General features: G+C 45.8%; 1 protein-coding gene across 2 annotated transcripts; it reads left to right on the top strand.

Annotated features, from left to right (window-relative positions):
* On the top strand, positions 1-26,895 carry fam184b (family with sequence similarity 184 member B). 2 transcript variants are annotated; one of them, XM_080760633.1, is made up of 20 exons: positions 1-787; positions 7,956-8,144; positions 8,483-9,157; positions 10,141-10,276; positions 12,574-12,725; positions 12,994-13,133; positions 13,753-13,963; positions 14,238-14,432; positions 16,464-16,571; positions 17,234-17,532; positions 18,483-18,633; positions 19,112-19,219; positions 19,627-19,759; positions 21,681-21,811; positions 23,041-23,156; positions 23,752-24,108; positions 24,288-24,402; positions 24,932-25,054; positions 25,712-26,145; positions 26,254-26,895. In XM_080760633.1, exons 1-20 carry the CDS (start codon positions 635-637, stop codon positions 26,330-26,332), a joined length of 4,005 nt encoding a protein of 1,334 aa, XP_080616759.1. In that variant the 5' UTR covers positions 1-634; the 3' UTR covers positions 26,333-26,895. The 2 variants fall into 2 exon arrangements, with proteins under 2 accessions (XP_080616759.1, XP_080616758.1); XM_080760632.1 differs by having other exon boundaries at positions 19,088-19,219.

Genomic DNA, 26,895 nt, shown 5'->3' with positions numbered 1-26,895 from the left:
TCTCTCTCTCTCTCTCTCTCTCTCTCTCAAGGTATGTCTGTGTCAGATTGAGTTAAATAGAACGAGACCCTGGTGGAGATACGACCATTGATACAGCAGCACCGGGAGGAGGGAGGGAGGGGCGGGGCAGCACTGCAGCAGTGCGCTCGGCATCGAGCTGCTGTCTCCGGTAACGTTCCATATACGCGCACGCCCTCTTCGCCCCTCTTCTTCTACCGCGAGACAGGTGGTTGGAACACATGCCTTCATCCTCCAGCGCTCCCTCTATAGAATAAAAAAAAGAAGATCGGTTGACAGCAGAGAAGGGTCGGTCGGCGCGAGCGCGTCCCCGATGGAATTCCAGTCTGTGACCTCCGCTAGCACCGGGCGGACAGCAGCGGGGGGGCGAACCGAACGGAACGCACGAGGAGGAGAGCCCCGCCGATCATTTACTATCAAATGTTTCCCACCGATTCTCTCACCGCGTTGCTTTTCACAGGAGGAGGGGGTCTGTCTTCATCGGCAGAGGACTGAGATGCACACGAGTGAAAGTTGAAGGGTTTTGTGGGGCTTGTTTTATTTGTATTTTTTGCAGCTGAGCAGCAGAGGGATCGTAGTGCTGTCCCCGTCAGGGAAGGAAGTTCCCTTGGGGGTTATGGCTTCAGGCGCCGGCAAGGCTGCGCAGCCCCCCGGGCCGGGCTCCGTCGTCAGCGGGACTGCGGCAGACTTCTCCTCCAACGTCGAGCAGGAGCTGTACGATTACCAGATGCACAGCAAAATGTGCAAGAAGATAGCCCAGCTCACCAAGGTAAGAGCAGCCAGGGACATGCATGCATGGCATGGGGACAGACAGTCAGAGACAGCACAGCAGGCGCGCAACGGAAACTGTCTGTCATGCGCTACTTGGCCAGGAGAGTCACTCTCTCAATCTGTCACTTTGACAGTCTGATTAATGTGATGTTTATTAGTGTCCTCCTGTCCACACGGGCACCCTTCTCCTTTCCGTTTATTATATACTATAGCCATTCAACGAGCAAAGGTAGCGGGAAAAAAATCTAGCATCTTCACATCATTTTTTCCCCCCCTTCCTAAATGAGAACTTGGGTGTCGCTCTTCGTGACTGGCCCACTATACAGTGACTACCAGATAGGCTGTTAATCACTGTGTGACAGCACAGTTTCTGAGGCTCAGCAACTGAAGGCTAGAGCCCTGAGCTCTCCTGGAATGCTACATGAAATCCAATAGGTGTTCCTCCATCCATCCATCCATCCATCCATCTATCTATCTTGCAAGTGTAGCCTACATATTAATGTGCAGTGCATGGATGCCTAACAACAGCAGTAGGTCTCTCTTCTAGCTGTTTAATGGCTAAGGGGATTGTCCCCTGCATGCCCCTGTTTAACAATAATGCTTACAGAGGCAAGCCATGACCCATGGCTTGTTGAAGAGGTTATACTGACAATTACTGATGACTATGCACATCTCATTTTCCTGTGTGTTCTCGCGCGCGCGTGTGTGTGTGTGTGTGTGTGTCTCTCTCTCTCTCTGTGTGTGTGTGTGTGTGTGTGTGTGTGTGTGTGTGTGTGTGTGTGTGTGTGTGTGCTGTGTGCTGTGTGCATGCGCATGCATGTATAGTGCAGCATGCATGCTTTTAATTTGTGTGATAACCTGCTTAATGTGGCATCTGAGGTTCTTGTACGCACGCACGCGCACACACACACACACACACACACACACACACACACACACACACACACACACACACATCACAGATGAGGGCTCAGCAATTGTGTCTATGCTAGTTAAGGATGACATAAAATTTGCCAGCCCAGCCCTTTCTACCTTGGTTTCCTAATATCTCTCCTTACTTTTTTTAATGTTAAACTTTTCCATATGACTGGATCCTCTGTTTGAGTTCCTTCTGTTGAGTTCATGAATTTTAAATTAAGTATTGTGATATTTATATATTTTTGAGGGGCGCTAGCCCCTCCTATGTGACATGTCCAGCTTTGAGGGTTTGTGTAAGCGCAAACATTGTCCTGCACAAACATTGAATGCCATTGACAATTAATGGCCAGTTTTGAGTGTTTGTATAAACACAAACATTGAAGACTAAAGTGAGGACGCAAATTGTGATTAGCCGGAATGAGATGATGTGATGTGTGATGATAAGAGTGCCCCTCACTTCACACAGGTGTTATTTTTCATCTTTAGTCTTTAGTCGTTTTTAGTCTTAGTGTGTGTTGATTTAGCTTATTGGTGTGTCTATTTTGCTTTATTGTGGAGTATCATGCAGTGACGTAGAGTCTGTGGGGGCCAGGGGGCCTCGGCAACCATGAGGAATTGGACCTGAATATATATATTCGCCTCGGTTCGTCCTGTTTGTACCGCACCAGGTCGCGCCGCGCCCGTTCGCGCAAATTCTCGTCTTGCATTGACTTTGTATGTAATCGCGCCGCTCTAACCATGCAAGTCTGGCACCTTAACACCTCTTTTTTCCTCACTGTCCGGGGCGGGGGGTGGACCACGTTGCCTGTCCTCTTGTACGCATGCAGATCAGGCATTGAAATGCTAATCTGGGTGCTTGTTTTCACCTGCCAGGTAGGTAAGGGTATGCATGCATACAGTACTGTACTCTGCTTAGGCTACTTGTTCACAATGAAACTACCACTAGCAAGAACACCCTAAAAGGACCAACCTATATTCATATAATGCTCACTAATAATCATGATAAAATGGAGGAGGGCTGTGGGCAGTCCAGAAACCCATCCACCAGGGACATCATCGATGGGGAATCCAAGCTAATAGAAATTGAAATAGGCTAATAGAAAAAGTTGCAATGCGAAAATGGAAACCATCGTTCTCACGATAATAAAAAATAAGTATATATATATATATATATATTATCTCCTTTATAAAAAATTCTGCCTAATAATGATGTCACTGGTGGATGGGTTTCTGAACTGCCCACAGCCCTCCTACTGACCGTGCAAAGTCGAAGCGCTCTGTGAAGGCCTTAACCCAAAAAAATGTTTCTATGTCAGTGGTGCTCAAATATTTTCATGTCAAGGACACCAAAAATATATGTAATTAGCTGCCGACCCCCATCTGAAAATTTGTAGTTCCAGGGACCCCTCCCCAGAAGGAAATATTTTAGTTATAAACGTTCGCTTTTAAATAATATATATTCAAAGGTTTTCGCCACATTTTCACGATTTTTCAAAAATAGCAGACCAATAAGGTGCCGCACTATGAGCTTGTAGATCTGCTATTTTTCAATAGCTAAAGTATAAATAATGCTTAAAACACCAAAAGGGGTTCCCGCCCAAAATGGGTTAAGTGGATAGGTAAGGTAAACAGCCCTCCTATGAGACACAGACTGAGTAGAAGAAAATGTGGTATTTTATCATGATTTTATCATGACCAATTATACGAAGATAGGTTGAAAAGTGAAGTGAAGTGGTCCTTTAATGGTGATCCAAATAAAGCAATACAAAAACCCATTAGCTCTCTCTCTCTCCTGCACTCAAGCGACCATTTAAATAACATTGACACCCCTGATGCAGCCCCCATGGTCAAATCAGATTATTCCGTGTATACTTTAAGTATATATCCTCTGAGCTTGTTGTCTGCAGGCCATGTGACACATGGTTTTGGATTGGATGTGGAATGGTTTTGGGGGGGCTGGGGGGGGGAGTGGAAGTGGGTCAGTGGTGGTAACCTTATATATACTTAATAACACTCACTTTCACTTCCCACACACTCAAGTGTGTACACAACACAAGTATACTGTATGTGTGTGTGTGTGTGTGTGTGTGTGTGTGTGTGTGTGTGTGTGTGTGTGTGTGTGTGTGTGTGTGTGTGTGTGTGTGTGTATATAGTATATAGGCCTACAGACATGTGGGCAATGTGCATATCCTTAATACACCCCTTCAACCCCCCACCCCCGCACCGACATACACACACTCAATTCTCTCTCTATCTATCTATCTCTCTCTGTCTCTCTCTATCTCTCTGTCTCTCTGTGTGTGTCTCTCTCTCTCTCTCTCTCTCTCTCTCTCTCTCTCTCTCTCTCTCTCTCTCTCTCTCTCTCTCTCTCTGTCCATTCTTATATACCGGTATCCCTACTTGTGCTCGACTTGCACGATCCACTAACCCCTCCTCTGTCTCCGTCTGTGAGAGGGGTCTGCCCTGGTGGAAGGGTGCTGCTAAAGATAAACCAGTAGCATGCTGGATTGTGTTTACATGGCGGAACGGACGAACCAAGGGAAGAAAGGAGGACTGCACGGACACACATAACGGACCGGCTGCTCCGAATGCTTACACAGACCCACATACACACACCACTAACACTCACACACACAGACGCAGGGATAGAGAGTATTATGCTGAAGTGTGATGCTTGACAGTCAGGTCCAGTTCTGTGCTCGTGTGATTCCCTCTGCTTATCTGGCTTGCACTGTGATAATGCTCTCTGCTTAATCCAGCACACTACACTCTACCTGATGTGTACAGTACGTGCGTGCGTGCGTGCGTGCGACCATGCGTGCGTGCATGCATGCGTGTGAGAGAGAGAGACATGTATTGTCTTTTTTTTCTTTATTCAAAACCTTGATTCCTTAGAGCGGGGTGAAATAGACAAAATCTAATATCACAAATGATATTGTTGACCAAATAGCTCTATCGATATTATGCATAACTGTATAGTCCCAGGGCTCTTGAAGGTGGCATATACCCATTTCCTGTTCTGGGTCATTTACCCATAGCTTTTCTTATAATAATAATAATATATAGCTGCAAGCAGCTGCAAGACGGAGTCAAGCCCAAAAAGAATTATACGCAATATACACAATGAGCTATATAAACATTGACGATTTAAATAATTTAAGTCAAAAATCACACTCGTGTGAAGTGAGGTGTGCTCTTATCATCATACATCACATTCCGTGCTCAGCCAATTGTCTTTCAACGCTGTAGTCCTGTCTCCAGACTCCATTCGCATGAATGGAAATGCGATTTCAAGCGCAGTGCTTATTCTTTGGCGTGGCCAAAAGAAAAGGCAGAAAAATGGATTGAGAAATCATAACAATTTAGTCATCGGGAGATCTAAATGTCAGAGGTCTTTTGACGAATTACTGTGAGCTTCAGTTCCTGAGGGATCCTCACGGCCCTCTACCATATTGCCGAATTTCATGAAGAACAATAGCTCAGAACGGCCAAAACCGTTAGTTTGCCTCTTCTACAAAAATAAAACGTACAAGTTAGCGTGCTCTTGTATCATACCATACTAATTATTATTACTTATACTTAGTATTATTTCCCACCACGGAGTAACCTCACATCAGACTATCCAGCATATCCACCTCGGAGGACAGTCAAGACGGGCAGTGTCGGTAGGCCAATCACAGGCAGGCGGGGCGTTACCATGTCTATGCTCGGACACAAACAGAATTCACGCGCTTCTGGGGGGTCCCTGGAACAACATATTTTCAGATGGGGGTCGGTGACCCCCATTCAGGTCCTTGACATGAAATAGTTTGAGAACCACTGATATAGAAACATGAGGTTTTTCTGAAAACTGTCATGATTTAGAAGACATTTGTAGAATCGTGCTCAGGTCTAAATGGGTTAAAAGTGTGTGGTACCAGATCGTTGTTCTCGCTCCCTCTAGTATTGTGGCTGTGGGTGTCGCTCACTTCTTTTAGGTATAGTTAGTCAGGTATGCGGGTACTGAGGGCATATGAGGGCAAGGCTACATTTACAATTTGAGTAAGTGAGTGAAGGGGGGAGCAGTGCATGGTTAAGTGTCTTGCTCACGTGTAGCCATGTAACGTAACCGTGACAACAGATGCCATAACCCGGACTCCAAATCTCAAAGACACTATTCGCTAATAAACAGCATACTTTGGGGAAAGTGAAAAATGGGCTTTGTGGCTGTGTACTGTAATAATAATGGTCAATGCCCGTGTGCAAGTTCAGATCTGACTGACTGACTGACTGACTCAGGTTTCGTTAATATATAATAGGATAGGATATAATAAGACAACTAAGAGGGTAAAGGGAAACAATAGAACAGCTTTGCTGACTGTGAAGTTATTGTCAATAGGCAGGGTTACCGTCCTGTGAAGCAACATCATCGACCTGCAAGATCGATACAGGGAATCTAGAGATAGGATTAAAGCTTAATTTATAGTTTGTCGTACGTCTGCCCTGGCCATAAATAACAGATTTTCAAGTGAGACAGCATATAAATCAGGTTTTACAGGTTGCACAGGATATTTATTTTCCTTCTCCATCTACACCAAATCTCTTTGGCAAAAATAGCAGATCTACAAACACTTTGCGTCGCATTGTGAGCATGTAGATCTGCTATTGTTGCCAAATATTTACCCCAGAATAGAGTTGCTCAAGTGGAAGTGGTTAATCCATTCCTGACCTTAACCACAAAGGCAAATATTTTCAAAAATCGTCATTTTAAATAATTTTCATTTCTTTTGACAAATACAATATTATGTTATTAATTTACTAACACAACATGTTTGTGCCCAAAGTTGATCTTCCATACCGTCCATAGTTCCACAATACAGTAATATATTTTTGACACATTTATGGCCTCTAAAATGTCAGATTTTGCAGCCCAGCCGTAAGGTGAAGAAACATGAGTTTGGGGTGAGACTAGATACAAAATCACAGCCTGTTTCTCAGTCTACAGGAGCACTTCATCTTTTCCCTTCTTTTATGGTTACAGGCCCTCCTTCTCTTCAGTGAGCAGAACAGACAGGCTTACAAAAACGCACGCACGCGCGCGCACACACACGCACACTGGCCTTCAAGGCTGTGCTCAAATTGGCGTCCCTCTCCATTCCAGTCATACGTCACGGTTCATGGGCCAAAGTTCACCCACTATACTGTATGACGTGATTGGATAGTCTGGTGTGACATGCAAGTGTTTGACTGACGAGAGAGAGAGAGAGAGAGGGGGGGGGGGGGGATGAGGACGACTGTGCAGTTGGTATTTGGGGCGTTGTCATTCATCATCCTTATCAGGGATGGGGTTATTTGGAATACACTGAAGGGGGGGCAATGTTGTCGCCTGAGCTGCGATGGGATCAGGAGAGGGACAGTGACACCCCACACACACACACACACACACACACCACTCACCCAGGGAATGTCCCGCAGTGCTGTGCCAGCTGTGTGCCGCAGACAGTGGGGCGTCTGACTAAAACACGAGCCCCTGTGTGTCCTATGTATACACCCACAGTCACAAACTCCTACGAGAGGGTATAAAGTGAGACGTCAGTATCAGTAAGGGAAGATGATGACACTGTAGACGTGGTGTAGTGGAACAGTGCATTTCACATGTTGGTCACATGCTATACGCGGAGCGACGGACGCAGTGAGTGCACAGACCTCACACACGCCGTCAGGCAGGAGAGTTATGGCCTGGCTGCATGAAGCCTGGCCCATGTTGTGTCAACCAGCTTGTGTTACAGTGGACGGTATATTTTTGTAGCCAAGGCATTACAGGGATTATTTAAGATGCGTACTGTATAAGATTTATGTCCTACGTGGGATTCGAACCCTGCATGGTCTCCCTCCCACTCCAGGGCCAAACCTTCTACCGCTGAGCTAGAAGACAAAATGTCCACTTATAAGCCAGGGACATCAGGCGTCTTGCTGGTAATAAGCCTCATGTATTGTTACATATTTTAGTAGTTAAAAGGGCTGTCCAAAGGACCAGTGTGACTATTTCAGTATAGCTTTAAACGACCATGGATCTCAAATGTGTCATCATCTTTATAACTAGGATCCTGCCCAATGGGAATGATGCCCGTTCTGGAACACCTGCAGTAGGCCTACCTCTTGTACCCGCTGTCTGAGAGACTTTGTGCGTTTATAGATATATAGACTGAGTGACATTGTAAAATTTATTTTATTGTACAAATTTCAATGTACAATTTTCTCTCTCTCAGGTGATTTATTCTCTGAACACTAAGAACGAGGAGCAAGAGGCGGCCCTGCAGACCGTAAACCACGCCCACCAGGAAGAGCTGCATCGTATCATCATGGAGACGTGTCACGAAGGGGACGGATCGGTGCTCAGGACACGCCTCCTACAGCTCCAGGAGTCTCTTGATGAGCAGCATAGAGTTGGAGCGCAGGTATGTCTGCCTCCGCCTGTCTGTGTCTGGGTGACACTTTGCATGTGGCAGTGGTCTCAGAGTGGAGAGCGGCCGCATGGGGGAATCAGAAGGCTCCCGGTTCGATTCCCAGGCTTCTATGAGTGGTAAGTAGTAGATCTCTTGATCGTCTGACTATATGCGATGCTGCTCCCGATAAGCAGGTTGGTGCCTTGCATGGTCCTTCCAGAAGTGTCGGTGTGTCGATGTGTGTGACGTGGAGAATATAATGCGCATTGCAAAAGCGCTTTGGATAAAAAGGCACTATATGAATGCACAATTTCCCGTTTATAGACAACGTGTTGTCTCTGTGCCTCCAGGTGCAGGCAGACTTTGACGTTTTCCGCGCGCAGACGGAGGGGAGGGGTCGCGAGGCGGAGGCAGAGCTGAGGAAGAGCTTCGAGGAGCAGCTCCAGGCTGCGCAGGCGGAGCTCCAGGAGGCCAAATCCCAGCTGGACAGCGTCCAGAAGGAGAGCCTGCGGCTGGGCAAGGAGCTGGAGACGGCCGGGGACCAGGTCCAGCAGACGCAGGCCCGCAGCGAGGAGCTGAGGAAAGCGGCCGAGGAGGAGAGGAGGCGAGGGGAAGAGGAGAGGAGGCGAGAGGAAGAGGAGAGGCAAAAGGGAGACGAGGAAAGAAAGACCGGGGAGAGGGAGGACTTAGAAAGAGTCAAGGCTCTGTCAGAGGAGGTGCAGGCTCTGAGGGAAGCCAAGGACCAAGCCGAGGAGGAGAAGAGGAGGGCGGTGAAAGGAGAGAGGGAGGAATGGGGGCAGAAGATGAGCGCGCTGAACGAGGAGAAAGAGGAGATGAGGAAGAGGATGGAGGCGGAACGGAGGGAAGAGAGGCGGAGGTGGGAGGAGCGGGAGGAGGAGGAGAAGAAAGGCATGCACAGTGCACTCCGAGAGAGAGTTAAGAGGGCCGAGGATGAGGTGGAGACTCACCTGGAGAGACTGGACGACACCAAGAGAAACACACTGAAGCTGCAAGAGAGAATTCAGGTATAGCTATATCGTTCATAGTCACATTCAAGGCCCGCAAAGCGTCCCGCTTTAGAACACTGTGTACTGTACTGTATTGTGTACTGTACTGTGTACTGTACTGTGCAGGGAGGTGGATGGCAACCCAAATGCTTCGGCAGCCTCTCCCTGATGCACCCGACTATTGCGACTAATGATCATCTTGATGGGAAAAACTGAGAGAGAGAGAGAGAGAGGATTTTGCTCAACCAACCACAAGCCTCTCTAAGTGCAGTTCCCTCTACCCACTGTCTGCTAATGAGTCGTGCAGACAGGATACATTTGCTGCAGCCGCACCACCATTACAGCTTCACCCATGGCTATTTAGAAGCCCCTGTGACAGCTGGCACTATACACTGTTGGCATACACATTTTAAGTCCGCACGGCGGATCAGCTGGGCTAGCTGGATTCCCGAATCAAAGCATTTCTATAGTCTCTTCTGCCTTTTTTTGAGGGGCGCTAGTCCCTCCTATATTCAGCTAATAGTGTAGATTTTCGTCTTACACAAATTCCCATTGGCAATGTCTGACAGTGTCTGAGCAAATCGGTATTTTTGTCCTACACAATGAATGTAGAATTTATGTCATATGTGTCTGAGCAAATAGATGTGTTACATCATGATGATGTACGATGATAAGAACGCCCCTCACTTCACAGTTCACACGGGTGTGATTTTTTTGTCTCTCAGTTCAAATATCGTCCAAAAGATTTTCATGTTTTCGGGCGTGTTTTTCAATATCACCTCCTCGTCTGCTGTAGTTGACAAATAACGCACTTCCGGAAAATACACCAGGCTGTCGCCCGATGTTAAAACGCACTACCGTATGTCTCAAATTCCCTCTCGGTTTCACCCCCTCTGTTCCTGTTGGATCTGTCCCAATACCAACATCCCTCTCCATCCGTGTGTGTGTGTGTGTGTCTATGCAGTCACCATGGTTACTTCTTCTTTCATCCCTTTCCTCAGGACCTGGAGGAGGAGGTGGAGCTGGGTCGGAGGCGTATCTCTGAGGCAGAGGGCGGGGCTAAGCGTGCAGAGGAGGAGCTAGCCGTTGCCAAGGAGAGGCTGCTTCTGCAGGAAGACGAGCTTCAGAGCAGAGCAGGTATAGTCTGTCTGTCTGCCTGTCTGCCTGTCTGTCTGTCTGTCTGTCTGTCTGTCTGTCTGTCTGTCTGTCTGTCTGTCTGTCTGTCTGTCTGTCTGTCTGTCTGTCTGTCTGTCTGTCTGTCTGTCTGTCTGCCTGCCTGCCTGCCTGCCTGCCTGCCTGCCTGCCTGCCTGCCTGCCTGCCTGCCTGCCTGCCTGCCTGTCTGCCTGTCTGTCTGCCTGTCTGTTTGCAGGCCTGCCTATCCTTCTGTCTGCCTGTCTGTTCATCTGTCTGTGTGCAACATTCCTCCCTGATAGCTGTTCATTAGTGGTGTCAAAAAATATCGATATGAATCGATAATCGATTTTAACATTAACGATGCGACTACATCGATGCACGTGTGTCTGGATCGGTCAAAATAGCGTCTGCATTGGACGTTGGTTCGATCCTAAAGCTGCGAATCGATATAATTCAACTAACTGCGGGAAAAACACAGATGTACAAGCCCAAAGCGCTGTGCATTGCGACGGGTAGATAGCTTGTAGATCTGCTACTTCCAGCGCAGGGCGGGCGCATGCTTATGATGACGCTCTATGCATCAGCAGCCAGCAACAACAGACGAGCACTATAGCAGCATAAACCACTCGTTGTCAGACGGAATACACACGCAGATACGAGTCACGACACAGCATTATTGCACATCTGTGCTTTGCCTTTCATCCACGCTTCTATAGCCTTTTACATTTCATTTCCCATCCACGGGCACAAGCAACGTGATATCAACAGCTTCCACCCGATCTGGATGGTCGTGTTGTTTCTGACGAGGGTAGCAACTTTAGCATGGGAGCTAACATTAGTTTAACTCTGGTCCATATCGTTAGAAGGAGTCCTCCTTAATAACTCTATGGTCCATTCGTTCCCCAACCCTCACACTCGATGCTGCGTTTACACGGGCAGACACAAAGACGAATGGGAATATCATTTGGAGCAGGCCGAGCAGCTACTGTACACGTCTGTTTGCATCGACAGTATGACTGTATCGTTGCGTCTGGTTTCACTGTCCACAGCAGGCAGACCTGTCAAAAGAAAACAATGCACTTCCCAAAGCTCAGAGATATCATATCTCAGATATGCCACCACCTATAAATTCAAACCCAGAATGTCTTTCCCCAGCTATCTCATTCCACTTTCATTTATTTTATTCCATAGTCTTAGTTTTTCTCTTATAAAGTTGTTTTTATTAGTTTTCCAATGTTCCCCTTGAAAAGCGTCTAAGTACTCAGAGAAGCATTATATAAATAATAATATTATCACTATTATTATTACTACTTTTTTAATTGCCTATTCATTCATTGATTCACTCGTATCCAAATCCATTTGAAAAAAAAGCTCACTGATCAGGTCAAATAGGCCTATTGATATGCGATTAAAATGTGATTAATTGAGATTAATTAATCACAAATCCTCCAATTAATTAGATGTTTTTTTTAAGTCCCAACCCTATTCTTTATAGATCTAGCTTCAAATTAAAAATCTAAAAGAGGTTAAATGTGTCAGATCGCACCGTATCGTATCGAATCGCATCGAATCGCATCGAATCGCCTCAAATTCCACAAAATCGAAATCGCATCGAATTCCACCGAATCGAATCGAATTCGAATCGTTCTGTGTATAAATGTATCGTCTCTGAATCGCATCGTAGCCCATGCATATCGATACGTATCGAATCGTCTTGTAAAGGAGAGATGCACACCCCTACTGTTCATCCATCTGTTTCTCTCCACCACTCAAAGGGAGATCACACTGGTTCACTTGTGCTCATCCAATTAAGGGCTGCAACTGGCCGTGGCAACACTAACCAATAACTATTGGTTATTTTGTCGATTATAATTTTTGACTAATTAAAGAGTACTTTCTACTTTTGATACTACATTTTGATGCCAATACTTTTGTACTTTAAACATATACATGTTGATTTTCGGACTTTCGGAATTTGTAACGAAGTAGATACAATTTGCATTATCGATACTTTTACTTAAATAAAACATCTGAGTACTTTTTCCACCACTGGTATTTGCATAATGTAATGAATCCACACAGTGTCATTCATGTTGTATAACTGTAGAACATAACAGAGCATAACATAACTCAACTGCATAACATTTATCCAACGTTTGTGTGCTTTTGTGTGTGCGTGCATGTGTGCGTTCGTTCGTGCGTTTGTTTGTGTGTGTGTGTGTGTGTGTGTGTGTGTGTGTGTGTGTGTGTGTGTGTGTATGTGTGTGTGTGTGTGTGTGTGTGTGTGTGTGTGTGTCAGAGGAGCTCCTGAGCCGTGGGGGCTGTGAGGTGTGTGTGTGTGCGGAGGTGGAGGAGCTCAGAGCTCAGGTGAGTCGTCTGCAGAGCCGCAGCCGAGAGCTGGAGCTGCAGAGCAGCGGCAGGAACAACGACCACGCCCGACAGATACGCCAGGTATAGCACATGCACACACAAACACACACACAATGTAATTGTAAATTGTATTTATACCTTTGCACAGGTAGCCATGCCCGAGATCCTGAGATTTGATGAATTAGCATTTGTCCAGAGTTTAAAAGAAATTAATTAGCGTACTTTAGCTCCTTTGCTAGCCACCGCTAGTGTCCATGTAAAAAACAGCCAAAAACAGTACGGAGACCATAGGCAAACTATGATAACTAACCAGCGCACGTGTGCGACTGTGCGTGTGTGCACTGTGCAGCACACCGAGGCTCTGTCCAGCCTGCGCTCAGAGATGGTGAGGGCTCAGACGGAGGAGCTGCGGCGCGTGGAGAAGCACACGGAGGAGGAGCGTGAGCGGCTGCAGCGGGAGCTGGAGCGAGAGAAGGAGAGGCTGCAGAGGTACTGAGGGAAAGTTAGCCAAATGTCCGCAGAAAAAATTAGTATACCACTAGCTTTCTTCACAAATGTGTACATAAAGGTGTCTACTATCACATATCAATTTGTTCCAATTTGTTTCCCTTGGGAAGCTTTGTGACAGCTGCTGAAAGTTGGGGTACCATAAACAACATATACCTGTATAACAAGGCAACATTTTCAAAATGTCATTATGCTTTAAGTAGCATGTGTCAAACTAGGGGGTTTTCATTATTCTGAATCCATTGCAAGCATTATCTTTGCACAGAAAACACTTCTTTGGCTAAAAACAGCCATAGCCCAAGGAGTGATTTTCGTGTAATGCTTGTAATTAAGGATTCAGAACCATGAAAACCCCATAGTTTGACACGTCACATGCTACTTAAAGCATAATGAAATTTAGAAAATTCAGCTTTATATACAGTAGGTAGTTAATGGTACCCCAACTAGCAGCTGTCACAAAGTTTCCCAAAGGAGTTGGCTTGGAACAAACATGTGATAGTAGACACCTTTAATGAACACATTTGTGAAGAAAGCTATAGTGGTAAGCATTTTTTTGTTGTTGCACATTTGCCACACATTTGGCTAACTCTCCCTTATTAAGGGAGCGGGAGCAGGACAAGGAGCAGCTGGAGAAGGAGAGGAGCCGGCTGCGCGGGGAGCGCAGCGAGGAGAAGGAGGCGCTGCAGCGGGAGGCGGAGGAGGCCAGGGAGCGCCTGCGCAGGGACAAGGAGGAGGAGGTGGAGCTCCTGCGCAGGGAGCTGGAGGTGGAGAGGGTGCGCGTGCGCTCACAGCTGGACGGCAGCAAGGATCAGGTCAGCACAGCAGGGGGCGTGGCTTGGGCCTTCTAGGATCAGTGTTGATTTCGTTGACAAAAACTATGACGAAAACAAAATAAAAACAACTGCCATGATGACTAATGACATTATGTTCGGTTGCGCTCGGGTGTAGCATATCTACAAGCTCACGACACGTCTCAGCGCTGCGCGTTCTGAGCTTGTAGATCTGCTATTTCCCACCACTGGGTAACACATTGTTTGCCACCTCCCCCCTATTTGTTTCTGAAACGGCGCCTGGGACTCGGAGCAGGTGGCGGCGGAGAAGGCCAGCCTGCAGCAGCGACTGGACGAGGAGAAGAGGAGGCTGGCGGAGAAGGCGGAGGAGGACAGGAAGCGGCTGAAGGAGCAGGTGCGCCGCGCCATCGAGGAGGTGATGAGGAGGCACGCGGCGGAGCTCCATGGCGCCCAGGAGGCGCTGGGCTCCGAGAGGAAGGCCAACCAGGAGGTCAGTGTAAAGGCTTTCAACTATGCGCCCCTTTTGGTTGGGAGGTGTGTTGCACTCTGATACACTGGATGTGTTCGATATAGGCTGACTGGATGTGTTCGATATAGGCTGACCTGACTGACCGCACTGCCAATACAAACTAATAGGCGAGTGCGCTCCCGGTGTGCAACTGTGAGTTTTCCGAAGGCACCCCTTTTGAGAAAAATAGCCGGGTTGCTTGGATAAAAATGCCTTTTATTAAACGACGCGGGAATGCACTGGTGCCGTGCATTCTACCAGCAAAACTCTAACATCCGTGGCACCCGTGGTGAGTACTTTATATTTGAAATCTGAACGTTTACGTACACGTACACATGTAAATGTAGTGGTCCCAAAAACGTTGCTGCATGACTGTCATGATTATGACAGACTGTCATGTTTGAGGGCTAGTACTATGATTATAATAGGAGAAAGATTGTGCGTGTGTGTGTGTGTGTGTGTGTGTGTGTGTGTGTGTGTGTGTGCGTGCGTGGGTGCATGAGTGCTGACCTGTTATGAACTGGCTCTTAGGCCATAACCAAAGGAGGAAGACTGTTTGAAAGTGCACAAACCAATATTTATTTACAATATAAATTAACTCAAAGCTTCAACATGATATTGGGTGTGTTAATCAGTGAAATCAGATGTGTGGTAAATGTACTGTGGGGTGTTGAATGGTGCAAACCAAAGACAAAACTAAAGTGGCGCTACCATCAGGGAGAGAGAGAGAGACTGAGTGTGGCCACATCCAGCCTCTTATAGTGCACCCTGGGAACACTGGCCAGGTGCTCCCAATGCACCCGATTGGCAACTCGGCAGGACCTGTGGGAAGCACAAGACTAGGTCTACCTAATATAACAAACCTCACAGACACTAGTAGAACAACTATAGGGGCTGTGACAGCGTACGTGCGTGCGTGCATGCGTGGAAGAGCTCCATCTCTTAATTTGATGAATTGGCAAAGAAATGTGTCTTCAGCTTATCTCTTCACCATCACCTGTTTTTCCCCTTATTGACTTATGGATATGCAGTACGGCCAAGTGGTTTTCCTTATTGACTTATGGATATGCAGTATGGCCAAGTGGTTTTCCTTATTGACTTATGGATATGTAGTATGGATAGTATATAAAAGTGGTTTTCCGAAGCATTTCAGAAACGCTTCAGCTGCTCATTGATTGAACCAAATCATTATCTGCCATCATTGGTGTTGTTGTCCCAGATGAATTACAGTTACCTAAAACAGAACAGGATGTTCTAGCCTTTGCTTCTCTTCTGGCTCGACGAGCTATCTTGGTGTGGTTGACGTATATATCATGTCTGCAGTGATGTGTTGATTTATCTAACTAATATATGTTATATCCCTGAAAAGGGCTGTAACATCCCTCATGTTGAATAAAAAAGAGCTTTGAAAGAACTAAAGGCCATGTACTACTAAGGACCCATGGATTAAAGCAAAATAAAAGTCCTAATATGTAATTTGTGAAACAGTGTGAAAGGAGCCACCACACACTAGCACCGTGTGTCCTACACACTTAACACAATATGTAAAATTACGATGTTTTGGTAGCCATACAGCTAAGAAATTGCAGATTGAGGCGTTAACATAGGCTATAGCGCGGCGTGTTATAAGCCTCAGTCATCCAAATGACTGAAATCAGTCGTGGCGGCTGAGAACTTGAACCCATGTAAGGACCTACAGGTGTATAAATTGGATATGATTGGCAGGTGTGCATGTAAGGACCTACAGGTGTATAAATTGGATATGATTGGCAGGTGTGCATGTAAGGACCTACAGGTGTATAAATTGGATATGATTGGCAGGTGTGCATGTAAGGACCTACAGGTGTATAAATTGGATATGATTGGCAGGTGTGCATGTAAGGACCTACATGTGTATAAATTGGATATGATTGGCAGGTGTGCATGTAAGGACCTACAGGTGTATAAATTCGATATGATTGGCAGGTGTGCATGTAAGGACCTACATGTGTATAAATTGGATATGATTGGCAGGTGTGCATGCGTTTGGAGGAGCAGAGGAGGAGCAACGAGGAGACGCGGAGGGCTCTGGAGAAGGAGAGGGAGGAGCTTAGGACGCAGCTCCAGGAGGCCACCAACGAGGTGAGAGCTCCAAGTTTGCCAACTCGCTGTTTATATGATCAATGGGCTCTATGCATAGAGTTATAAAGGATAGCGAGGGGACTGCCCCGTCCCCTGCTATTCATTTCGATGGAAGTCGCTCAGTGGCGTTTTGAAGCACCCGGAAGAACGCTCTACTTCTGCATTTTTTTCGATTTGGACAACTACATTTGGTGACCAAAATGCGGAAGTGCTCAATGTTAAATCCCAGCTGTACGGCCGTTTCCTTGTGCTAAATGCTCGGGCCCATCTGCAGTCCCAGCTCTGACCAGTAGGGCCAAGCGCTTCAGCGTTGGCTAGCCCTTGCTTGGGCTGTATGCACACAGAATAACTCTTCCTACTTCCAGGCCGCTTCCCTATACTTCCTTCACAGGTGTTATCCGTTACTAATTAAGGCTCTGTTCCATTTAGTGTGCAATGGTTATCAAACCTTTTATTTCCAATGGCCCCTGCCATAACTCTGAGAGTGTACAAATCTCTCACTCTCAGAGTTACACGCCCGTACAGGGCCAATGGACCATGCATTTGGAACCCACTCAAGGACACTTTGAGACCCACTGGTGTAGCAGAGTGTTTCCAGTGAACCAACATGCACAATAGCAGTATCATGGCTCAAAGGCTTGCCTTTCTGTGTTCCCCCTCAGATCTGTAGGGTGGAGTCGGTTCTCAAACAGCAAGAGAGCAAAGACAAGGCGGCCAACGACAACCCTGCCCCGTGCGGACCACATTGCACTCGCTTGGAGGGCCAGCTGCGGCAGACGCAGACCCGCCTGGCCCGGACCAAGGAGGAGGCAGAGAGGCTGCGGGACAAACAGCAGAGGGAGATCACTTCTCTGAGGGCCGACAAGCACAGGTTGGAGGAGAAGGTTCTGGAGCAGAGCCGTCTGAACACGGAGCGGAGCCTTCTAGAACAGAGCCAGCGTAGCACCGAGGACAGGATCAGGTATAGTATAGAGGGGAAAAGTACTCAAATGTTTTACTTAACCCATTTAGACCTGAGGACCATATACAAATGTCTTCTAAATATCAATGTTATTGGCCGCCGACCCCCATCTGAAAATATGTTGTTCCAGGGACCCAGAAGCAAAGATTTGAGTTAAAAACGTTCGCTCTGAAAGAATATATTCGAACATTTGGGCCACATTTTTCAAAAGCTCGTAGCACGGCAGATCTACAAGCTCACAATGCATCGCGACACATTGTATTGTGAGCTTGTAGATCAGCTATTTTCATTTACTTCATTTTACTTTTTATTTAATTTTAATCAAACATACATGTAAACGAAACGACTGACAATTAACAATACATACAACCGAAACAAGACAATATACGTACAATACACACAAGGGGAGATATCTGCCTCTCTTCTCTATTGATGATCATAATACATAAATAAGTACCTCTAACAGGTGCATCTGTTTCTACAGGTTAAACAGGTTTAACTGAATTAAAACAAAATCAGGTCTTGTGGTAGAAACATTAGTACCGGTAATCCATCTAAACCAGACTTCAACTTGACCTCTAAAGCTGAATGTAATTATCCCCATAATAAATATACTATAGATGAAATCAATCCATTCATTTATAGTTGGTATAACATTTGTATATAGCATTGAAGTTAATGTACTTTCCACCACTGGAGGCAGTACTATACTTGTTTAGGTTGTTTACGTTGACCTTCTTGATTCTTCTCACCCTTCCACCTTCCATCCTCTGACACGAAATTAAAGCTCATTGGAGAATATCTAAATTGATGTGCTTTTGAAAAATGTAATACTGAGAGGGACGAGAGTCACGACTCACGAGACTAATATATCCACGCAGTGATATTAGTATCACTACGTGAGTCTTATGCCATTGCTCTTTCTGGTCGGGTGGGATGTGTGTTTGCAGGGTGGAGTGCGAGGACCGTCTCAGAGCAGAATTCAGAATAGAACTGAACGCTGCGATTGCCGAGGGCGAACAGCGCTGGCAGGACCGAGAGCAGGAACTACAGACCCGACTAGACCAGCTACAGACCCAACTAGCGGATGCGCAGACGCAGGTGAGCCTCATGCAGACATTCGAGTGATAATCTACACTTAAACAAAGGATGCACGCATGTAGACTCTTGTAGAGCTTGGAAAACTTCAGTCATTATTAAAATGTACAATTTAGACTCAGTCTCATAGTTACTATTCAACAAATAGTATACAGTATATATATATATGCTGTAATTCAGGATGTAGTAAACTGGAACTACCTAACAAGAACATCGATCAATTCTCTGATATCTGTACTGGCTTCATAGTCATAGAATGAAGCCTGCTCCTAGAGTACAAACAACACATGCTGAAGCAGCATTAACTAGTGATTAAGCCACACATAGTTGGAACAACACACTTCCAGTAGACCTGAGGCTTACAGTATGTGTTATGTAAGCACTTTGAATTGCCTGTGTGTCAGAAATACAAATAAACCTGCCTTGCCGTGCCTAACATACTTTAGTTTTTCATCAGTTTTGTCACGAACTGGCATTGCAGATGGAGAAGAAGAGGGCAGGGCTGGATGGCAACCCTGAGATTGACAGGTTGAGGAAGGAGGTCCAGGAGATCATGGAGATTAACAAGAAGCTGAGGGAACAGCTGCAGGTACACATGTACTGTACACACGCACACACACATACATGCACGCACGAGCGCGCACACACACACACACACACACACACACACACACACACACACACACACACACACACACACACACACACATGTCAAAGGATTTCTCTGTGATTAATAATTTAGCTCCTTTGATGATATACCAGTAGCAGAGCTCAGGGCGCATTGGAAAGGCAATATTTTGTGTGTGTGTGTGTGTGTGTGTGTGTGTGTGTGTGTGTGTGTGCGTGCGTGCCTGCGTGCATGCTTGTATGCGTGCACATCATTCCCGTACGTGATTGTAAATAGATGTTTGTGGAGACTCTCTTTGCACAAAGAGTACAACATGTATGTGTGTGTGTGTGTGTGTGTGTGTGTGTGTGTGTGTGTGTGCGTTGAAGGAGCCCCAGACTCAGTCGTTGTCTGAGGAGAGACACAACCATGCCATGGCCCTGCAGGCCTTGGAGAGACAGGCTAAAGAGGACGTGCTGTCTGAGAGGAACCGACTGCAGACGCTACACCATCTGCAGCTGGGTAACCTACACGCCTACACGCCTACACACACGCCTCCACTCTTTCTCTGCTTGTTGTCAGCGGTGGTGTTGTCGCGGACACATCTTAGTTTATGGTGTCCCTATATTTTTTGTTTCCTATATTTAGTTTTTAGTTATTATTGTTTCAAAACAATTTCAAAAAACAACTTCCTACAGCTCAATGCCAACAAAACAGAGATCTTAGTCATAGGCCTTGAAAGCCATTCGGCTTTCTTTAGGCCCATTGGCACCTAATATAAATTACCGGTACTAGAAATCTGGGTGTATATTTTGACAACCGCATGAACCTGGAGTCCCATGTAAACCCAGTCACCCAGTCCTGTTTCTTTCACCTATGCAACATTTCAAAAATCAAACCAATCCTCAATCCCCAAGACCTCGAAAAAGTCATTCATGCTTTCATCTCCTCCCGTCTCGACTATTGTAATGGACTCTACACACCACATCCTCAATTCATAAACTACAATTAGTACAGAATACAGCTGCAAGGATTCTCACAAACACAAACCACAGATCTCACATTACACCAGTGCTTGCTGCCCGTCAAATCCAGAATCGATTTCAAAATTCTTCTAATAACTTATAAGGCGTTACACAGGCTGGCTCCACTATACATCTCTGAACTACTGCATCCAAAGCCAAATACAAGACCTCTCAGGTCATCTGATAAAGGCCTTCTGATTATCCCTGCAACCAAACTTAAAACTAAGGGGGACCGAGCATTTGCAGTGGTTGCTCCCACTTTGTGGAACGCCCTGCCATTTGCATTAAAAAACGCAGTCTGTCGACGGTTTTAAGAACTTATTTCGTAAGCATTTTATCTTATGACGTGTTTTACTTGATATATTTGCACATCATTGTTTTGCTTTTCTATTGTTGTTTTAGTTTTGCCCATGCTTTTTTATGATTCCTTTACCTTGTTGACCACTGTACAGCACTTTGTAACATTGTTTTTTATGATTCCTTTACCTTGTTGACCACTGTACAGCACTTTGTAACATTGTTTTTTATGATTCCTTTACCTTGTTGACCACTGTACAGCACTTTGTAACATTGTTTTTTATGATTCCTTTACCTTGTTGACCACTGTACAGCACTTTGTAACATTGTTTTTTATGATTCCTTTACCTTGTTGACCACTGTACAGCACTTTGTAACATTGTTTTTTATGATTCCTTTACCTTGTTGACCACTGTACAGCACTTTGTAACATTGTTTTTTATGATTCCTTTACCTTGTTGACCACTGTACAGCACTTTGTAACATTGTTTTTTATGATTCCTTTACCTTGTTGACCACTGTACAGCACTTTGTAACATTGTTTTTTATGATTCCTTTACCTTGTTGACCACTGTACAGCACTTTGTAACATTGTTTTTTATGATTCCTTTACCTTGTTGACCACTGTACAGCACTTTGTAACATTGTTTCGAAAGGTGCTCTATAAATAAAATGTACTTACTTACGCACCCAATCACACTGCAGTCTCAGATTTCAGAGTGTATCGTTGCTCTTCCGGATAAAACTCCAATAATAAAAGAATACGTCCGCACGCGGCCCAACTGCACGCTATAAGAGAACATTTATTTACTCACTGATGACCTTCTTCAGGCAGGATATATAAATAGCAGCTCTACAAGCTCAAAACGCACCGCAATGCGCCACGCTGTGAGCTTGTAGATCTGCTATTTTTGCTGCTTTTGTAGTTAGTACAATGAAGTAGGGCATTCATTACTTTACACCGGGAAAAAAGCAAACTATAGAAATATTAGATTATTATTAAGAAATTACCCTAACCCCGACAGCAACGATGAATGTGTGTGTGTGTGTGTGTGTGTGTGTGTGTGTGTGTGTGTGTGTGTGTGCGCGTGTGTGTGTGTGCGTGCGCTGCATGCTCTCAGATAAGCAGCGTGCAGAGTTGACCCAGCAGCACACGGAGTGGAGCAGGCAGATGACTCAGAGACACATGCAGCAGATAGAGGACCTGCAGGCCGAGCTGCAGACACACACACAGATGATGGCCCTGCAACAAGTAACACACACACACACACACACACACACACACACACGCGCACACACACACACACACACACACACACACACACACACACACACACACACACACACACACACACACACACACACACACACACACACACACACACACGTACTTTTGAGGAAAGTAAACTGTTCCAATGGATCCAATATAGTTATTATTATTAAATATTTTTAATATTTGTATTGGTTAAATAGTTTTACAACCCACAGACAGATCTTGCTCTGTTGCTAAACACAAGGAACATAGCTTGGAAGGTTAACCAACAGACCTAACGTACCACTTAGAATAACATAGTGAATTCATTTTATGAAAATAGGAAATATGGAGATACAAGTTTTCTCCCACATGGACATCACAGTATGTCGGTGAGGCTGCAGACAGGAAACCATGCAAGGCCAGGGGATAAACTATTATTTGGTAAGTTAGTGAGCCTCATCGTGCCTTCTTTAGTGATGGAAGAGAAATACAGGGGGAAACCAATATACCAAGATACTGCAGCAACTTTATAACCTCTCTAGCTCCTTGGGGAAGGCCTTTTGTCAATCCACCCCAAACTGGCCTGCATGGTATACTCAAGAACTGGAGGAATAAAGGTCAGAAATATTCATTTTAAAACATCACATAGGAGACCAGCTCTTTTGGCAACACTAATCCGTGGCTGTGTGTTTGAAAGCGTAGGGGGGTTGGGGGGGGGGGTATCTGAACTCTGAGGTGGAGAGAGACTACTGATGTGTTGTCCAGAAATCATTACAGAGAGAGGGTATAATTATATTGTCCTCTCTCTCCTAACACCGATTATTACCATATATCCATGGTCTCAGCTCCTTCCAAATCCATTCTCAGTGAAAACTCCTGTCACAATTCATCCACACAAACCAATGCCTTCTGAGTCAAGCCAGATAGCAGTAGGACCCCATCAGCAGCTCTGTGCTTGTAAGGTCATCCGCACATTTCACAAAGATAACAAAGGGGAAGGTAGACATGTATCTGTTGGTGCAAATGACAAAGAGCCCCCCTGGGGACACTTGGTTTGATTAGATCCAAACCAGTGATTAAACACACAGTAGAAAATGTAAAAACACAAAACAACATATTTTGGGTAAATATAGTGTGTGTGTGTGTGTGTGTGTGTGTGTGTGTGTGTGTGTGTGTGTGTGTGTGTGTGTGTGTGTGTGTGTGTGTGCGTGCGTGCGTGCTCACAGGACTTGAAGCAGCAGAACCAGTGGCAGGTGTTTGAGCGGCAGCTAGATGAGAGTCGCTGTGCTGTGCTGGAGCTTCAGAGAGAAAACACTTCACTGAAAGAACAACTCAAACAAAGGTAGAGAGAGGAGAGGAAACACCATTTCGTCAGTTATAGATTATGCCGATATTATTTACATGCATTCTGCTCCCTCCTCACTAAAACCACTGGATGCAATCTACCACTCTGCCGTGCGGTTTATAACCGGAGATGGGTTTCTATGAAAAGGTCGGTTGACCGTCATTGGCTACGAGATGACAACAGCACAGCACTGTTTTTATCTACAAAGCCTTACTTAATTATCCTAATTAAGTAATCATCTTAACATCCTAAAGTTCACTTCCGTTCTCAAGACTACTTTGTTTTAGAAATCCCCAAATGTTCGTTCTGAACTGGGCGAGACAGCTTTTCCTTACTCACATGTGGAACTGTCTACAATACATTTGTTTTAAAACTGAAAAACTTGATTTAACTAATCTAGCTGTCCTGTCTATTATCTTGTATTATTTGTGTTTAAATTGTATGCAATGTTTACTGTAGTCAGGGTGTCATTGGAAAAGAGACCTGCCTCAATTCACCTTCCTGAGTGAGGAAACCAAAGTGGGGAGAAAATGCTATTGCTAAAATATAGTATTTTATTGCTTTATATTGGCTGGGCTGCTCCTCTCCTCAGGTTGAGCCAGGAGGAGTCCGAGGCCCAGGAGAAAGAGGAGGAGGAGCGCGCGGAGGCGCTGCAGAAGAGAGACGCCGACAAGCTGGAGGAGGAGGCGCAGCACCTGAAAGAGGAGGTGGAGAAACTGCGGGTGGAAATGGAGAAACTGGAGGAGTCCCAGAAGCACTGGGAGGAGAGGAAGGAGGAGGAGACCAGAGAGGAGGAGGAGGAGCGGAGAAGAGAGGAGGAGGAGGAGAGGAGAAGAGAGGAGGTGGAGGAGATCAGGAGAGAGCACAAGCGCGAGATGCAGAGCCTGGTGTCCGACTACAGCAGTGCCCAGAAGAACCTGCAGGCGCGCATCGTGGCCCTGGAGACTGAGTGAGTAGGGCAGATGATGCACAGTCAGTACATATACACCCACATGACCTGTCATCTCCATGCTGTGTCAACTGCATGCAATCTACTCTGACACTCCAACACTGACATATGGAATATTATATGAGGATAGGGTACTGTATATGGATGAAAATAAACGTGTGTGTGTGTGTGTGTTCCAGGCTCCAAGAGAGGGAGGATAAGTGCAGGAGGAGAGAGCCTCGACATGATGACCTGCAGCTGGGAAGACTCCAGGATAGACTAACAGAGAGAGACCAGCTCATCAAACGACTTGTGGTGAGAACACGCTCTCGCACACACACACACACACACACACACACGCACACGAGCACACGCAACCGCACACAATAATATATTTGTGTGTTCACCATTTTGCAAGACATGTATTTTCTCAAGCCCAGCACATTCGTCAAGGTCATCAGTTTCACTCCAGATATGTTATCTTTTGACCAGTATGACCAGAAATACTGGGTCATACGCATTGTGAGATCGGTTATTTTCAAATGGCCGATATGTTTTGTAATAATAATCAAAATCTACAAAGTAACTAGTAACTAAAGTCGTCAGATAATTGTATAGTGGAGTAAAAGTACAATATTTGCCTCTGAAATGTAGTGGAGTAGAAATAAAGTACTCAATTAAAAGTATTCAATTTGACATACTCAAGTAAAGTACAAATACCTCAAAAGTGTGCTTAAGTACAGTACTTAGGTAAGTGTACTTAGTTACTTTCCACCACTGGAGGCTTGAGAACGAGGTCAGTGAATGCATGTCCGTCCTTGTCATCGTCCTTCTCCCACCGCAGGACGAGAGGCACCAGCTGCAGGTCCACCCCCCCCCTGTGGCCGCCGGGGGGGACAACAGCAGCACCCTCAGACGGGACAACAGATCCCGCCCCGGGAGCAGCGTCACCACGCCGACCATGAGGGTGAGACCACTTGTGGTGCTTGTCCGTTTTGCTTGTCGAGGCCTATTCATAGTGGTGAGGTGACCACCGTTGGTTAGTAAAAACAGAGAGAGGTGTTGTGAGCACCGCGGCGTGACGTCCTGTTGTCGTTTTCGGTGGTCACCTCTTCACCGGAAACGCATCAGGCTATTGTTTACAATGCTATCAATTTAATATGACATGTTTATGTTTCACTGAAACTTACGATATGCAATATATATATATATAATTTTAAATCAACAAAGCTGAGAAAGGCTGTGAATAAAATGGTTTTGCCATGCGTGTACCATAATGTAAATTCATGTCATTCTGTGTAGACTAGAGTAAAGCCAGTCGTGTGTGTGTGCATTTGGTATGTTTGAGCGCATCATGTGATTGCATGGATTAAAGCAAAATTAAATCTCACAACTGAAAAATGTTGCTAGGCCAATTCCTAATATGTAATTTGTGAAACAGCATGAAAGGAGCCACCACACACTACCCACGACACACCTACAAAATAGGCTATTAATTGTAGATAGCCTATTTTTGGTGCAGGACACACTTCTATAGAAGACATTTTGACTTCTATGGAATCCGAATGAATGAAATCAGTGGTGGCGACTGAGAACTTTAATCCATGTGGCCGTGTGTCCACAGAGGAAGCGTCTGGAGGAGTCTCCGACGCGCGGCGGCACCACCGGCTCCTACGACAGAAGCCTCCTCCTTCCGCCCTCCTCGTCTTCCTCGTCGTCTCCCTCCTCCTCGTCGTCTTTTCAGCAGCGCTCCTCGTCCACGCTCCCCCACGCCTCCTCCACCTCCTCTCACCCCCAGGCGTCCGCCCACTACTCCACCTCCTCGCTGCCCCACAAGCACACCGCCTCCCCCGGCCAGCAGCAGCATTCGTCCCCGTTGCTACAGCGCGGTGGCGCTGCTGCCGCCGCCCGGTCTCAGACCTCCTCCTGCACGCCTCCCACCCCGGCTCCCACCGCGCCGCTCCCCGTCTGCCCCTCCCCGCAGGCGGGCATCCGCTATGTCAGTCCCGCTGGCCAGGAGCCGCGATCCCAACACCTGCAGCAGGGCCAGCCAGTCAGGTGATAGCATAGATCTATGATGCAACAAAGGCTGTCATTTTGCAAACAAGCTAAAGCCACGAGTTTGTCTAATAATTTCCTCTGTTTGTTTTTGTCCTTTTCCACCAGGGGCCCTTATTTAGAACCAAGGGGGACTGTGACGGAGGGGCTAAAGCAGGAGTGGTTCACCAAATACTTCTCCTTCTGAACACACACACACACACACACACAGCTTCATACAGCCCATTGCCTCTTCTTCACACCAAGTTTGTCTTGTACTACATACAGTAGCCTACTACATACACAAATTACTGTACACATACATACAAACATGCACAACTACACCAATACATACAGGCATATCACCAGCAAGGCCATCGCTCAAACATTGCCTCAAAGCTCAACCAAAAAGTGCTTCTCAAACACATGCCCGACCTCTTCTCAAACATGCCCAGGGTCTTTGTATAGTTTGGAATGTCTCTTTAACTTTTTAAAGCTGTCTTCCTTCTTTTTTCATTTAATGTAACCATTGATGTACTGTATGACCCACATCGCCTGACTCAATGCAAACCTTTACATTTCATACAAGCATCATACTGTATTGTACAGTACTCATTTACTCTCATAGAGGCATAGATTGCATTCATTCAAGGTCCTGCTCTATTATACACATACATTATGCATACAAAAAACTGACCATACCAAATTTAAGCTTGTTTCAAAGCAAATATGTACAATAATGATGAAATTTAATAAATAACTTTGTTTTAA

Source organism: Protomyctophum bolini (genome assembly GCF_963924005.1).
Source record: "Protomyctophum bolini genome assembly, chromosome: 3".
Lineage (NCBI taxonomy): Eukaryota > Metazoa > Chordata > Actinopteri > Myctophiformes > Myctophidae > Protomyctophum > Protomyctophum bolini.
The sequence above is the reverse complement of the archived record's forward strand: the minus strand, read 5'-3'. Positions and strand labels throughout refer to the sequence as shown.

Coding starts and splice junctions, on each gene's coding strand:
- fam184b (XM_080760632.1), top strand. CDS start 635: ATGGCTTCAGGCGCCGGCAAGGCTGCGCAGCCCCCCGGGCCGGGCTCC. Junction 17,533..18,482: donor AGCACCGAGGACAGGATCAG/GTATAGTATAGA, acceptor GTGTGTTTGCAG/GGTGGAGTGCGAGGACCGTC. Junction 26,146..26,253: donor CAGCAGGGCCAGCCAGTCAG/GTGATAGCATAG, acceptor CTTTTCCACCAG/GGGCCCTTATTTAGAACCAA.